Genomic DNA, 15,711 nt, shown 5'->3' with positions numbered 1-15,711 from the left:
ATGTAATTGGTTCAGAGTTTATTTTGATATTTGAACCTGCGTGACGTGAACGCGTTTGGTGTGGGAGGACAAAATCCATTTATGCACGATGGCGCACATGCGCAGTCAGTTTGGGTTCCGTGTAAGACAGCGCTACAGGGAGACAAGATGGACAACTGATCATCCTCGCAGTGGCAGGCCACGTGTAACAACACCTGCACAGGAACGGTACAGCCGAACATCACACCTGCGGTACAGATACAGGATGGCAACAACAATTGCCCGAATTACACCAGGAACGCACAATCCCTTCATCAGTGCTCAGACTGTCCGCAATAGGCTGAGAGAGGCTGGACTGAGGGCTGTAGGCCTGTTGTAAAGGCAGGTCCTCACCAGACATCACCGGCAACGTCGCCTATGGGCAGAAACCCACCATCACTGGACCAGACAGGGCTGGCAAAAAGTGCTCTTCGCTGACAAGTGGCCACACCAGATACTGACTGTTACTTTTGATTTTGACCCCCCTTTGTTTAGGGACACATTATTCAATTTCTGTTAGTCACATGCCTTTGGAACTTGTTCAGTTTATGTCTCAGTTGTTGAATCTTGTTATGTTCATACAAATATTTACACATGTTAAGTTTGCTGAAAAGAAATGCAGTTGACAGGGAGAGGACATTTCTTTTTTTGCTGAGTTTACAAAGAAAAAAAACGCTTTTTTTTTTTTTTTGTCTATCATCTTTGAAATCCAAGAGAAAGGCCAAAATGTAATTTTCCAGGTTAGGCGCAATTTAGATTTTGGCAACTAGATGGCAGCAGTGTATGTGCACAGTTTAAGACTGATCCAATGAACCATTGCATTTCTGTTCAAAATGTTGTATCAAGACTGCCCAAATGTGCCTAATTGGTTTATTAATACATTTTCAAGTTCATAACTGTGCACTCTCCTCAAACAATAGCATGGTTTTATTTCACTGCAATAGATACTGTAAATTGGACAGTGCAGTTAGATTAACAAGAATTTAAGCTTTCTGCCCATATCAGATATGTCTATGTCCTGGGAAATGTTCTTGTTACTTAAAACCACGGTTGAGCTAACGTAGGCTAATGTGATAAGCATGAGGTTGTAAGTAACAAGAACATTTCCCAGGACATAGCTGTCCAACATGACTCCAAACCAAAGATGTTAAACAGTAGGCCTACACAACAGTGGTGGCTGGGAGAGGTGGGGAGGATGGACAACTTATTTAATCGGCAGACAATTTGCTCCAACAGAATGTTGATAGTCATAATACGTAATACATCCCAATTGGCTTATTTGTCTCAGGTCGGTCTATTTTTTTTTCTGCATATCTATCTGACTTATGCTAATGTTCTGGTGACTGGTGAAAAGAAATAGCAGGAAAGAAAACTGGAGCACATATGGAAATGAAAGGAGGTGAGAAAAGAGGAGGAGTGTAGAGTAGAACACTTATTTATGTTTTGGGGAATGAGATCGACAGAGGGTAATTGTGGGACGAGGGAACCAACTCCAGTAGTTGATGTAATGATAAAAAGGGCAAAACACTAAAGAACTACCAAACACACAATCCCTCAGACTATTTCATTCACACACACTACCATGATGTTTCTTGACCATGTTTATATGAGGTGAGACACACTTCTGTTTGACTATCTTTCCCACTGGTGGTCAATTTAAACACTGCACGCTCACAGAAACGTTACACTATATCCCGACAGTGTCAAACCTGCTGATGCAGTAAGTCCTTTGTGGCCTCATTCAGCTTTTAAATCAAAGTAGCCATAACACCACTGTCACCCAGGAAGTAAACAATGCCAGAGTGAGCACAAAATGTGTCTGTTTCATAAATAACGTCCCCTGCCTCCCTCTCCAAGCATAGGAACGCTTGACAGCCGACATGTCATTATCCCTAATTGCATCTTCACTCTCTCCAAAGACAACAGGAAGAGTAATTCAACTGCACAAAAAACAATGAGAGTCAGTCAACTACTGCAGATTAACAATATCTAATCAGGCTAATCTATTAAATGTTCAGAAAACAATTGAGAACAGACAGACAGACAGACAGACAGACAGACAGACAGACAGACAGACAGACAGACAGACAGACAGACAGACAGACAGACAGACAGACAGACAGACAGACAGACAGACAGACAGACAGACAGACAGACAGACAGACAGACAGACAGACAGACAGACAGACAGACAGACAGACAGACAGACAGACAGACAGACAGATACAGACAGAGAGGTACTGAGAAAGAGAGAGGTACTGAGAAGGAGAGAGAGAGAGAGAGAGAGGTACTGAGAAGGAGAGAGAGAGAGCGGTACTGAGAAGGAGAGAGAGAGAGAGAGGTACTGAGAAGGAGAGAGAGGTACTGAGAAGGAGAGATAGAGGGAGAGAGGTACTGAGAAGGAGAGAGAGAGAGCAGGAGAGGTACTGAGAGTAAGAGGTAGACAGAGAGAGCCGGAGAGGTACTGAGAGTAAGAGGTAGACAGAGAGAGCCGGAGAGGTACTGAGAGTAAGAGGTAGACAGAGAGAGCAGGAGAGGTACTGTGAGTAGAGGTAGATAGAGAGAGTCCGAGTAGGAGAGAGAGACTTTGCCCTGGGACTCTGATCAGGCTCACTATTTTTTCAAAAACAGAGGGAATACTTGATCTAGGAAAATCTATGGCTGTGTGAACCGTGTCGCAAACTTACCCAGAACGTATTTCCGAAAGAAAGCTCCAGCTTTCAGCTTCAGCATCAACACACTCTTCCCGATTTTCAACAGATTTGTTGCCATGGCAACTAAACCCTGAGCTGAGCAAGTAAAACGGCACCTTGTGAACTTCTCAATGAGGGAGCGAGTCACTGTGGACTGTGGTGTGGGGGACCATGCATGCTAATGATATAATGGAGGACCTTGTTAGGGGTGAAACTAATAGAAGCAAACACATTTACAGAAGTTTCCATTTGGTTGATTTGATTTGTTGCGTTTAGTATACTTACTTGTTCCAACCATGGACCTCTATTTGCCTGAATGAAGACAGCAAATCACCATCGAGCAACTCTTCGCAAGATGAAACACCCATCCATGACGGGTGATCTGCATGTACCCTACATAGAGTCCGGTGTGGCTCAGTCGGAAAAGCGCGGCACTTGCTGAGTTGTGATCGTCGGTTTGATTCCCACTGAGGCCACCCATATGAAAATGTAGACATTAAGTCTATAAGTCACTTTGGATAAAAGTGTCTGGTAATTGGCATATGCTGTATTTCACTTTCAATACATTTGCAAATAATGTCTAAAAACATGTTTTCACAGTGTCATTAATGGGATTCTGTGTGTAGATAGATGAGGGAAAAAAACTGTTTAATTCATTTTGTATTGAGGCTGTAAAACAACAACGTGGAATAAGTCTAGGGGTGTGAATACTTTCTGAAGGCACTGTATACCTCACATGCGACCTACGAGCTGACACGGTAAAAGTTAAATAAAGGTCTAATAAAACATTTTAAATGATAAGACTATGTGATGTGTATGTCAACAAAGTCTATTAAACTGAATAGCTGACCAAATTTAACATTCTAGAAAAACCGTGTGCAATTAAGTATTATGCGTTTAGCTGACTAAGATCAAGGAATGGTCATGAGAAACGAATATCAAAGCAAGTATTTTAACTTTGCAAAAATGAATGGATTCACATACAAGGCATAAAGCTTAAGCTACAAGGCAATACTGACATTAACAAAACATAATTATAGGTAGTATTCAGACCCCTTGACTTTTTCCACATTTTGTTACACTACAGCCTTATTCTAAAATGGATTAAATTGTTGTTGTTTTTCGCCCTCGTCAATCTACGCACAATACCTCATAATGACAAAGAGAAAACAGGTTTGCAGATAACATAATATTACATAAGTATTCAGACCCTTTACTCAGTACTTTGTTGAAGCACATTTGGCAGCAATTACAGCGCCGAGTCTTCTTGGGTATGACGCTAAAAGCTTGGCACACCTGTATTTGGTGAGTTTCTCCCATTCTTCTCTGTAGATCCTCTCGAGCTCTGTCAAGTTGGATGGGGAGCTTCGCTGCACAGCTATTTCCAGGTCTCTCCAGAGATGTTCGATCGTGTTCAAGTCCGGGCTCTGGCTGGGCCACTCAAACACATTCAGAGACTTCCCTCCGAGGCCACTCCTGCATTGACTTGGCTGTGTGCTTAGGGTGATTGGCCTGTTGGAAGGTGAACATTTGCCCCAGTCTGATGTCCTGAGCGCTCTGGAGCAGGTTTTTATCAAGGATCTTTCTGTGCTTTGCTCCGTTCATCTTTCCCTCGATTCTGACTAGTCTCCCAGTCCCTGCCGCTGAAAAACATCTCCACAGCATGATGCCGCCACCACCATGCTTCACCGTAGGGATGGTGCCAGGTTTCCTTCAGACGTGAAGCTTGACATTCAGGCAAAAGAGTTGACAGGCAGAGAATCTTATTTCTCATGGTCTGAGAGTCCTTTCGGTGCCTTTTGGCAAACTCCAAGTGGGCTGTCATGTGCCGTTTACTGAGGAGTGGCTTCCGTCTGGCCATTCTACCATAAAGGCATGATTGGTGGAGTGCTGCAGAGGTGGTTGTCCTTCTGGAAGGTTCTCCCATCTGCACAGAGGAACTCTGGAGCTCTGTCAGAGTGACCATCGGGTTCTTGGTCACCTCCCTGACCAAGGCTCTTCTCCCCCAATTGCTCAGTTTGGCCGAACGGCCAGCTCTAGGAACAGTCTTGGTGGTTCCAAACTTCTTCCATTTAAGAATGATGAAGGCCACTGTGTTTTTGGGAACCTTCAATGCTGCATACATTTTTTTGGTTCCCTTCTCCAGATCTGTGCCTCGACACAATCCTGTCTCGGAGCTCTAAGGACATTTCCTTCAACCTCATGACTTGTTTTTTTCTCTGACATGCAATGTCAATTGTGGGACCATATGTGTGTGCCTTTCCAAATCATGTTCAATCAATTGAATTTACCACAGGTGGACTCCAATCATGTTGTAGAAACATCTTAAGGATGATCAACAGAAATAGATGCACCTGAGCTCAATTTTGAGTCTAATAGCAAAAGGTCTGAATGCTTATGTAAATAAGGTGTCTTTTTTATAAATTTGAAAAAATGGATAAAAACCTATTTTCGCTTTGTCATTATGGGGTACAGTGTGTAGATCGATGAGGATTTTTGAAATGTAATCGATTTTAGAATAAGGCTGTAACGTAACAACATGTGGAAAAAGTCAAGAGGTCTGAATACTTTCCAAATGCACTGTAGATCCTAAGGTTAACTGACAAGACAAAGCATGAACAAAGAGATGCCCACTAGCCCAGAGGCCTAGGAAATTAGAATTGATCATACAACCTTCCTCCGTGGACTAGATATAGTATAAGAGACAGAACAAAGGTGTCTAATTCCATTGGTAACATCTGAAGGTCAAACGATGTATAGCATCTGAAGGCCATTCAAACGATACCAAGTTTACAGTAACCTGAACACCCACAGGGTGTCACAGCATATAAAGGCTTGTGTGGCGGGATGAGACCAACGTAAATAAGACAGAATTCCTGAGAAGACAATAAAATCCCTTTGTATAGAGTCATTAAGAGTTCCACCGGTACAGATACAAGTTACCTTTGATATCCTACATCCATATAGGATGGCATAAAGGTTATCCTCAGAGGACAAGTTTAGATAGATACCAGACATGGCTGCTGTAGAATTATTATATCACATTAAAATCAGTCCTCTGGATACTATAGAGAGAGATATATATTTTGGCCCCTTAGAGGGGGGAAGGGCTGACTGATCCTTGGGAATTGTCCGTTGTGTCTTCCTTGTGCGCCTGGGCCATTTGGAATTCAGCCCCAGATGACAGACAGCACATACTGTATCTCATTTACATAAGTATTCACACCCCTTCGCTATGACACTCCAAATTGAGCTCAGGTGCATCCAATTTCCTTTGATCATCCTTGAGATGTCACTACATCTTGATAGGAGTCCACTTGTGGCCAATTCAATTGTTTGGACATGATTTAGTAAGAAACACACCTGTCTATAGGGTCCCACAGTTGACAGAGCATGTCAGAGCAGAAACTATACCACGAAGTCCAAGGAACTGTCCGTAGATCTCTGAGATGAGACATATATCTGGGGTAGGGTATAAAACAATGTATAGTGTTGAAAGTTTCCAAGAGCACAGGGGTCTCCATCATTGGGAAATGGAAAAAGTATGGATCTACCCAGACTCTGACTAGAGCTGGCCATCCAACCAAACTGAGCAACCAGGCAAGAAGGACCTTGGTCAGGGAGGTGACCAAGAACCTAATGGTCACTCTGCCAGAACAACAGAGTTCCTTGGCTGAGATGGAGAATCTGCCAGACAGAGAACAGTCTCTACAGCACTTCACCAATCTGGGCTTTATGGGAGAGCAGCCATACGGAAGCCACTCCTGAGAAAAAGGCACATGACAGCATACCTGGAGTTTTCAAAAAGGCAAGTGAAATCCTCTGAGAGCATAAGGCAAAATAATCTGTGGTCTGATAAGACAAAAATGTAACTCTTTGTCCTGAATGCAAAGTGCTCTGTCTGGAGAAAACCTGTCTAACAGCGTCCCTACCATGAAGCATGGTGGTGGCAGCATCATGCTATGGGGATGCTTTTCAGCGGCAGGTACTGTGGGACTGGTAAGGATAGAGGGAACAATGAATGGTGCCAAATACAGGCAAATTATTGATAAGAACCTGCTTCAGAGTGCAAACGACCTTAGATTGGGGCAAAGATTTGTGTTCCAACAGGACAATGACCCCAAGCATACAGCGAAAGCAATGCTGGAATGACTTCAAAACAAGAATGTGAAATCCTTGATTGGCCCAGCCAAAGCCCAGACTTGAATCCCATTGAAAATCTGTGGAAAGACTTGAAGATTACTGTTCACCGCAGCTCCCCACTTAATTTAACAGATCTTAAGAAAATCTGCATGGAAATATGGGAGAAAATCCCCCAATCTAGATGTGCAAATCTGATACAGACATTCCCATAATGACTCAAAGCTGTAATCGCCTGGCCTCCCGGGTGGCGCAGAGACTCTGGGTTCGCGCCCAGGCTCTGTCGCAACCGGCCACGACCGGGATGTCCCTGGTGCGACGCACAATTGGCCCAGCGTCGTCCGGGTTAGGGAGGGCTTGGCTGGTAGGGATATTCTTGACTCATCGCGCACCAGCGACTCCTGTGGCGGGCCGGGCGCAGTGCACGCTAACCAAAGTTGCCAGGTGCACGGTGTTTCCTCCGACACGTTGGTGTGGCTGGCTTCCGGGTTGGATGCGCACTGTGTTAAGAAGCAGTGCGGCTAGGTTGGGTTGTGTATCGGAGGACGCATGACTTTAACTTTCGTCTCTCCCGAGCCCGTATGGGAGTTGTAGCGATGAGACAAGATAGTAGCTACTAAACAATTGGATACCACGAAATTGGGGAGAAAAAAAATTTAATGAAAAAAAAGCTGTAATCGCCTAAATGGTGCTTCTACAAAAAACTAATTCTGATTGGCTGGGCCTGGCTACCAAGTGGTTGGGCCTATACCCTCCCAGGCCCACCCATGGCTGCGCCCCTGCCCAGTCATGTGAAATCTATAGATTAGGGAATAATGAATTTGTTTCAATTGAACTGTAACTCAGTAAAATCTTTGAAATTGTTGCATGTTGTGTTTATATTTTTGTTCAGTATAATATGCTTAAATGCGAACAACGTGCGACAGACACTGGGAGCTAATTGAGGATATAATTACATCAAACACCCTGAACTGGAATGGATATTTGTTCAATGAGGAAGTGTCATATTAGCTGCACTGTGACACTTCAGCTGTATTTATAATACTTGCAAACTGGAGGAGAGCAGTGGGGAGGATGAGGTGAAAAGGGGAATGAGTCTTTTAAAAAGGACTTATTTGCAATAAATAGATAGATAATGCAGCAACCATGTCGCTAAATCTAGCACTCTGCGGCCTGCTGACTATCAAGAGCAGGCTCTTCAACAAAGTGCTTGTGGATTGTGCTGACATGCATGAGGTCCCTGGTTCAAGTCCAGCTTCTGGCTCTATCCCCCAAATTCACAACAGCGTGTTAAGCATTTTTTTAGTGTTATAATACTTAATGTCATACAGTAAAGAGCTTTTTTGCTCATTAAAAGGCGCTATACAATATAGCATAAGAGCATTATCACAGTATACACCAGGCATACACAACACCACCTGATCAAACCGATCAGATCTGCAAGAAAGCTCCTCAGTCAGCTGATTACACATTCATGTGTGACAGAGTTTTACCATCGGAGTATTGAGTTGTGGACTGAATGAAGCCGCCATCTTTACAAGCACTCAATCTCACTACTATGCCAGATTACGGGGTACTCTTGATACCCTGTCACTCTCCAGAGGTCTAAATAGCCCCATGTAAACCATCAAAATATTAATGAGCCTTCTATTGCAAAGTGTACTCATTTTGAGGGAACTTCCCACAGAATGATTGGCAAAAAAACATTCATTCGTGACATTCTGGACAACAGCGTTTGAAATGAAGCAAAGAGTAAATCAATGTGGTCTCAATGAAATACAAAATAAATATAATTGAAAACGAGAGAGAGAGAGAGCGTGAAAGAAGAGACACTGAGCAAGAGACAGATGCTGTCATTGTTGCCCAAATATTTATTGTTGTGTAAAGGGTGTGTTGGTGAGACTGAGAGGGAGGAAGAGTGTGTGGTTGAGGCATTTGGTTTTTCACTCCACTTAACGTCAGCACTCTCCCACACAATAGGAAACAAACAAAAGACACTTCAAAATAGGTCCAACATGGCCTTGATCACATCGGCATCTGATCTCACAACCAACCTGACAAGAGGCACAATGGTACATTTTGTGAAGCGTGTGTATGCAGTACAGTGCCTGTCTAGTACTAGCACCTGTATGTACAAATTCTTCCTTCCACTTAAAAGGACTTCTCTGTGCATTGTCCAGAAACACACACACACACACACACACACACACACACACACACACACACACACACACACACACACACACACACACACACACACACACACACACACACTTTACTAGTGGTTAGAGTTTTGGGCCAGTAACCAAAAGGTTGCCCCCACACATCTCTTGAGCAAGTTAATCAAAAAGCCCCCACACATCTCCAATTCAGAGGGGTTGGGTTAAATGCAGAAGCCAAGTTTCAGTTGGACCTCGTGTGCAACTGATGATACAAAACATTTATTATGACCTCTTTCTCCCTCTCTTTTACACACATACACACTCCTACTATACAGAGTTGGGTTGGCATGTTCACCCTCAGTGGAGCCAGTGTTTGTGATAATTATCCCGACCCGAATGTTGGCACACCAAGAGGGAGCTACAAGTCGCCCACAAAACTCTCAAGGACAAAAACAACACCAGCTGCAGGAGCATAACGTAAACACTCCCTCTACTTTCTCCACACCCCCCTCCCCTTTTTTTATCGTTCCTGTTAAAAACTGATTTTCATATACTTTTTTAAAACCTTGGCCTTGTTAGGGAACACAACAGGAGAAAAAAAACATGGCTAAATAGAAAAGGCCAAAACTTGGGGAATGCCTGTTCCATTTGCTCTCGGCTCGTGCAAGTCAACGTAAACAGTGGGCTACAGCCAACTGAGAAGTCAGAGTTCATCAGTTCACCCGCGTTGGCCTGTTGAAGCGTGGGAGCACATATGGAGGAGGCGGTGTCTGTGACCTCACTACGTTTACTAAGCTCGGCATTGTCATAACACCGACACGTTCTTAAGCATTTTGCTGCAATATACAACATCAACAACAAGAGTTCCATTGATTTGAATGACAAGTCACTTTGATGGTCCTCAGTTGGTTGGTCAAAACACACAGTGCATTCGGAAAGTATTCAGACCCCTTGACATTTTAGACATTTTGTTACATTACCGACTTATTCTAAAATGGATAAAATTGTGTTTTCCCCCCTCATCAATCTACACACAATACCCCATAATGACAAAGCAAAAAAAACATTTTTGTACTTCCTTGGCAATGATTACAGTATTCTAGGGTATAATGATACAAGCTTGGCACACCTGTATGTAGGAAATATTTCCCATTCTTCTCTGCAGATCGTCTCAAGCTCTGTCAGGTGGGATGGGGAGCATCACTGCACAGCTATTTTCAGGTCACTCCAGAGATGTTCAATCGGGTTTCAGTCCTGGCTTGCCCACTCAGAGACCTGTCGTGAAGCGGTGTGTTGGCTGTGTGCTTAGGGTCATTGTCCTGTTGGAAGGTGAACCTTCGCTCCAGTCTGAGGTCCTGAGCGCTCTGGAGAAGGTTTTCATCAAGGAACTTTCTGTACTCTGCTCTGTTCATCTTTCCCTCAATTCTGACTAGTCTCCCAGTCCCTGCAACTGAAAAACATCCCCACAGCATGATGCTGCCACCTCTATGCTTCACCGTAGGGATGGTGCCAGGTTTCCTCCAAACGTGACGCTTGGCATTCCAAGCGGGCTGTCATGTGCCTTTTACTGAGGAGTGGCTTCAGTCTGGTCACCATAAAGGCCTGATTGGTGGAGTGCTGCAGAGATGGTTGTTCTACTGGAAGGTTCTCCCATCTCCACAGAGGAACTCTGGAGCTCTGTCAGAGTGACCATCGAGTTCTTGGTCACCTCCCTGACCAGTTTGACAGATGGCCAACTCTAGAACGCGTCTTGGTGGTTCCAAACTTCTTCCATTTAAAAATTATGGAGGCCCCTGTGTTCTTCGGGACCTTCAATGCTGCAGAAATGTTTTGGTACCCATCCCCAGATCTGTGCCTCGACAAAATCCTGTCTCAGAGCTCTATGGACAATTCCTTCGACCTCATGGCTTGGTTTTTGCTCTGACATGCATTGTCAACTGTGGGACCTTATATAGACAGGTGTGTGCCTCTCCAAATCATGTCCAATCAATTGCATTTACCACAGGTGGACTCCCATCAAGTTGTAGGAACATCTCAAGGATGATTAATGGAAACAGGATGCACCTGACCTCAATTTAGAGTCTCATAGCAAATGGTCTGAATACTTATGTAAATAAGGTATCTTTTTATATTATATTATATATATATATATATACATTTGAAAACGTTTCTAGAAATCTGTTTTCACTTTGTCATTATGGGGTACAGTGGGTAGATTGATGAGGACATTTAAATATATATATATATAAGTATTTTAGAATAAGGCTGTAAAGTTACAAGATGTGAAAAAATCAAGGGGTCTGAATACTTTCCGAATGCACTGTAGAGAATTGAAGTTAAGACATTTGTAACAGAAAAAAATCCAAAGTTCCTAAACCAGCCTGTAAGACCACATAAAGTATTCTTGTCCTATGATGAAATTGTACTGTAGGGCTGATCAGCCTGGCTTTATCTGTGGGTATGAGTTGGGCAGTCAGTGGGGCTCAATGTTCCTCTTCCAAAAGAAGGAAAGTCAATACAAGGGAGGTGACAGCTGGTGACAGGTGACAGGAAAGTGTATTTCTGTATTTTATCCTAAACCAGGGGAATGTTTCTCTCTGACACCCATTCTTGTTCCTCACTCCACAGCTACACACTGTATATTGTAGTCTCATTATTGTAATTTTATTGTCTTCTTTATTTTTTTTTTGCTAAATATTTTCTTAGAACTGCACTGTTTGTTAAGGGCTTGTAAGTAAGCATTTTACAGTAAGGTCTACACTTGTTGTATACAGCACATGTGACTAATAACATGTGATTTGATTTTGATTTGAAAAAAACAAAACCTGAGATAAATTTGAATCATCACGTGGTTGCTATGGGATTGGATAAATATTGACTTAGTAAATTAGTAGTCTTTGTGAAGGAAAGATACCACTATAATGCTAACTCTCCTAAGGGATATTTGTGTGATTTTTGAAGATGTTGCCATGATGATAAGAAATTGCTTGTTGCCATGACCATGTATCCAAAACACTTCCCAAAAAGTATTAAAGTTGCAGTCATAATAATAAATAGTTATTATCTGTGTGTGTGTCAGAAAATATAAAATTAACATAGTTTGCCCAGCACATTAGCATCAATTAGTATGTTAGCTACGTCTGTAATCTGGGAATTGGCAGAAAATAGCACTATTGCCAGGGAAATGTAGGCTTACCTCTATCTTTTCTCGTCAATAATGGTCCTCCCTGTAGGATACTCGGTGAGTAGTCTAACTTTCAGTCTCTCTCTCTCCCTCTCTCTAGTTGTCTCTCTTGTGCGTGAGGTTTCCGTTGTAAAACTAGAACCACTTTAAAATATATCAGTACTGTAGAAATAGTAGCCTACACATTTGAATCCCCGTTGGGCGAACACGTTTCTGGAACTCCTCAATGGTGATAGGCTATATTTCAATCAGTTTACATTGCGCTCCTTCTCCAGTACAGAAGGTGGCGGTAACACCATTTCTGTTTCCCTGTTTTACTCTGTGGTTCTAGACTCAGTTCCAGGAAGTGTTGATTAACGTCATGGTAGCAACATTAGCTGGATCACCATTAATACTTACGGTTTTCAAATTTAGCCTCCAAAATAAAAGTACGCTGTAAACGCTATGTGTATGCTATAGCATCCCTTTGGTTCCTGCATTAACGCCATACCTAAGTGCACCACATTGGTTCCTGTATGAACACACCCGTATCCCCCTTACGCCTCGATCACACCGACAGGGTTTTACATTTTGGATACACCAGAAATAAATTCATTTCTGATGGAACTCTGCGTTTGCCTTGCATCATTGCTTTGCAGAGGCAGTTGCAATGCGTTCTCTGTGGTGCATACGTTGGATTTATCGAACATATGTGTCAAACTGTATGTGAACACAGAAATGGTAGCAGAAGGTGAATGTTGAACTTTTGTTGTACATATCAAGACGATGCTGTGTAGCATTTTGTGCAGGAACACTGTAGGTGTGATCATGGCATACTAAAAGCCTACTGGTTAAAAATAAATCTGCAATTCATATTTTTTTTAATCATTATTTGCGTTGTATGATTCTTGTTTATTGACTGGTGCTGTTGTTAAAGGATGCGATTTTGAAATGTCATGTTTATGAAAAGTCGTACTGTATATTTGTTGTATTGCACAAAAAAATTGCACTGTACAGGAAAAACAATAGATTCTGTGTCTATAATACACATGTCCAGTCTACTCACTAGAGTCCCTAGAATACAAATCAGATGAGTTTGAACAAAAAAAAATAGGTCATAGGAAGTGTTGCTGGGCTTTTACTGTGGTCAAATGAGGTGCCTGGACAGTATATGGTACAAATATAGCACTGTACATGAAAAACTATTCTTTGTGCCGATGTAAAAAAGTGGGGTGGGGAATACTCAGTAGGGTTTGTAGAATCTATATATGGTTTCATTTCAATAATAATACGGAGTGTTGCTGGCCTTTTACTCCACCCATTACATTGTCCACAATGCAAAGCACCTCAGTGGTGGTTGGTGCCGTTTAAAATGAGGGAGGATGATTTTTTGATTTTTTTTACGAGCATGGCCTTATTTCTATTGCAGCATATTGGATAACTGTCATTCATTTGCCTAGCTCAATGTAACATTGATAGGTTTAGGCTACTACATTTTCCCTGTACCCATCATGAGGTTGCTACAACCTAGCCCATGAATGAATGTTTACAACGTAGGTAGACGGGTCGAAAGAATTTTGAGTAATCAAAGTGACTGACAGTGACACATTCAATACCACCTTGCACATTCTTGCCTGCATCTAGCTGATTTAGGGTGCAATCATTAGTCCAACAGTCACAAATGAGAGTTTCTATTGGCAGTAGAGGTGCGTGGGTAAAATCACTGGGGAAATCAGCGACGTATGTGTTGTTATAATTGTGTTGTTTGCTCTATAACCTGTTAGTTCATATGCCTTGCGACCGTGATATATATTATAGGCCTAAATCAGAGACAATAAGAAGACACGGTGGCAGAATAAATTCTTATACCACAACTTTGTTTTATCACAAAACCAGATAGCAACCTCTTTCCAGTGAAATCCACAAAGCATATTGCACGTACAGTAACGGACGGGTACGTGACCTACAGCATGGTCAAGCAAGTTCATGTGTTTGACATTTTCGGGCCACTAAACAACTATTGATTTTGAACCACAGAGAGTTACAGCAAGTCGCAAAGGAAACAGGAGCTCCCTCCACTATTCCAGCACCATTTCAACATCATCAAATAAATCAACGACGCTAAGTCTAATACAGTGACAACTAAAAGATACCAAAAACAATTTAGTCCAATCAACGTAAGCTAAATATGATGTTGCTGTCCATGGTTCTGATTTCTCTGTGTGTGTGTGTGTGTGTGTGTGTGTGTGTGTGTGTGTATGCGTGTATGCACGTTCACGCAAGTAGAAAACACGTTGACTCACCCTACCTGTACAGAAAAGCCAATGCCATCCTCCTCTATTTAATGTTGACGAAACGTCCTACCACTGTCACACAGTACACACTTTTATTTTTTGTTGTCCTAGGCTACCGGGCTAAAATGCTTGCTCGCTAGCCTAACTTCCATTCATGGGCAAAGTTAGCTAGTTAACACTTGCCTTCTACATCTAGCTACATATTGAACTTCCATCCACTCAGGCCAGGGGCACAGCAATGTATGAATTAATGGTTGGATCAGAATCGGAATTATAATCATTGGCCAGTAAAACCACAAGTCCAAATCCCTATTTCCATCCATGGCTAATTTTGGAAAAGGACAATTTTAGCTAGCTGGCTATCTAGCCCTTGGAGGACAAAAACACAATGAGATGCAACAATTAAAGTTTTTCTGTAAATTACTTATGTTCTCAATGGGATTTGATAGGATTCCAACTGGCTTCACTTGTCACTTTGTTTTGTGCTCCAGGACCATTCACAATTGCGCTCGCTTAGTTTAGCTCAAAGCTGATTGACTAATTTTATACTTTTATTGTCAAGGGACGCCAGATGCTAGCTGGCTTCTCTTGCCTTCAATGTTACCGGCGGCAACAATGTCATACTCGTTTGGACCAGACAGCATCAGATACATGGCCTACACGCAGAGACAGAGGGCGCTGTTTCGTTCGCTTATAGGCCTTCTCCTGTGAGATGCATTCAGCCTCTTGCAAATTGAAGAAAAATTATGAAACACAGAAACGAACGATACATATTTTTTATAATATATATTTTTTAATTTTCTTATTGGTCAATTTTGGGTGGAAGCCTGGCTTCCCTTGGCATCTATGAATTTGCTTCCGTTTAAGAAATGTTTTTCAACATAATCGGTAGAATGAATACATCCCTGATCACACGCAAACACAGTTAATTTTCATAGCAACCACATAGAAACAGCATGATCACTTTCCTTGTTATATAATTCCTTCTCACAACTATCTACGTGTTTTCACTTTGCTTGTGGACTTCAGTGCACAACACATCAGCTGTCTCACACCAGGCAAAAAACTTCTCTCTCGGCATGTCCAGCCCACTCATTATCTCAGCCAAGCATGGATAGTGGGAAGGTTGCCTCTTGTTCTGTGGCTTAACCAACAAGGCTCGTAATTGAACCATTTTATTCATATGGCATACAAGTTTGTTATTAAGACGCATGAAAGTTCACATGTCCCAGAAGGCATTT

The 15,711-nt window shown here is 42.3% G+C and overlaps 1 protein-coding gene across 2 annotated transcripts in view; it reads right to left on the bottom strand.

Moving 5' to 3' along the window:
• Positions 1 to 12,422, bottom strand: part of LOC112232283 (tetraspanin-4) — a 104,165-nt gene extending 91,743 nt beyond the window's left edge. The window contains exon 1 of one of the 2 annotated variants that reach the window (XM_024399203.1): positions 12,210 to 12,422. Coding sequence is in view for 1 of the 2 variants with exons in the window: in XM_024399202.2 (XP_024254970.2) it covers positions 2,706 to 2,790 (85 nt within the window). In the remaining variant the exon portion in view is untranslated. Of the gene's footprint in view, positions 1 to 2,705; positions 2,800 to 12,209 lie in introns of those variants that run through there. The other variant, XM_024399202.2, reaches the window with a different exon arrangement.
• Positions 12,423 to 15,711: the final 3,289 nt, after the last annotated feature.

This window comes from Oncorhynchus tshawytscha, linkage group LG12 (genome assembly GCF_018296145.1).
Source record: "Oncorhynchus tshawytscha isolate Ot180627B linkage group LG12, Otsh_v2.0, whole genome shotgun sequence".
NCBI lineage: Eukaryota > Metazoa > Chordata > Actinopteri > Salmoniformes > Salmonidae > Oncorhynchus > Oncorhynchus tshawytscha.
Note: the sequence above shows the minus strand (reverse complement) of the source record. Positions and strands in the feature narration are given on the sequence as shown.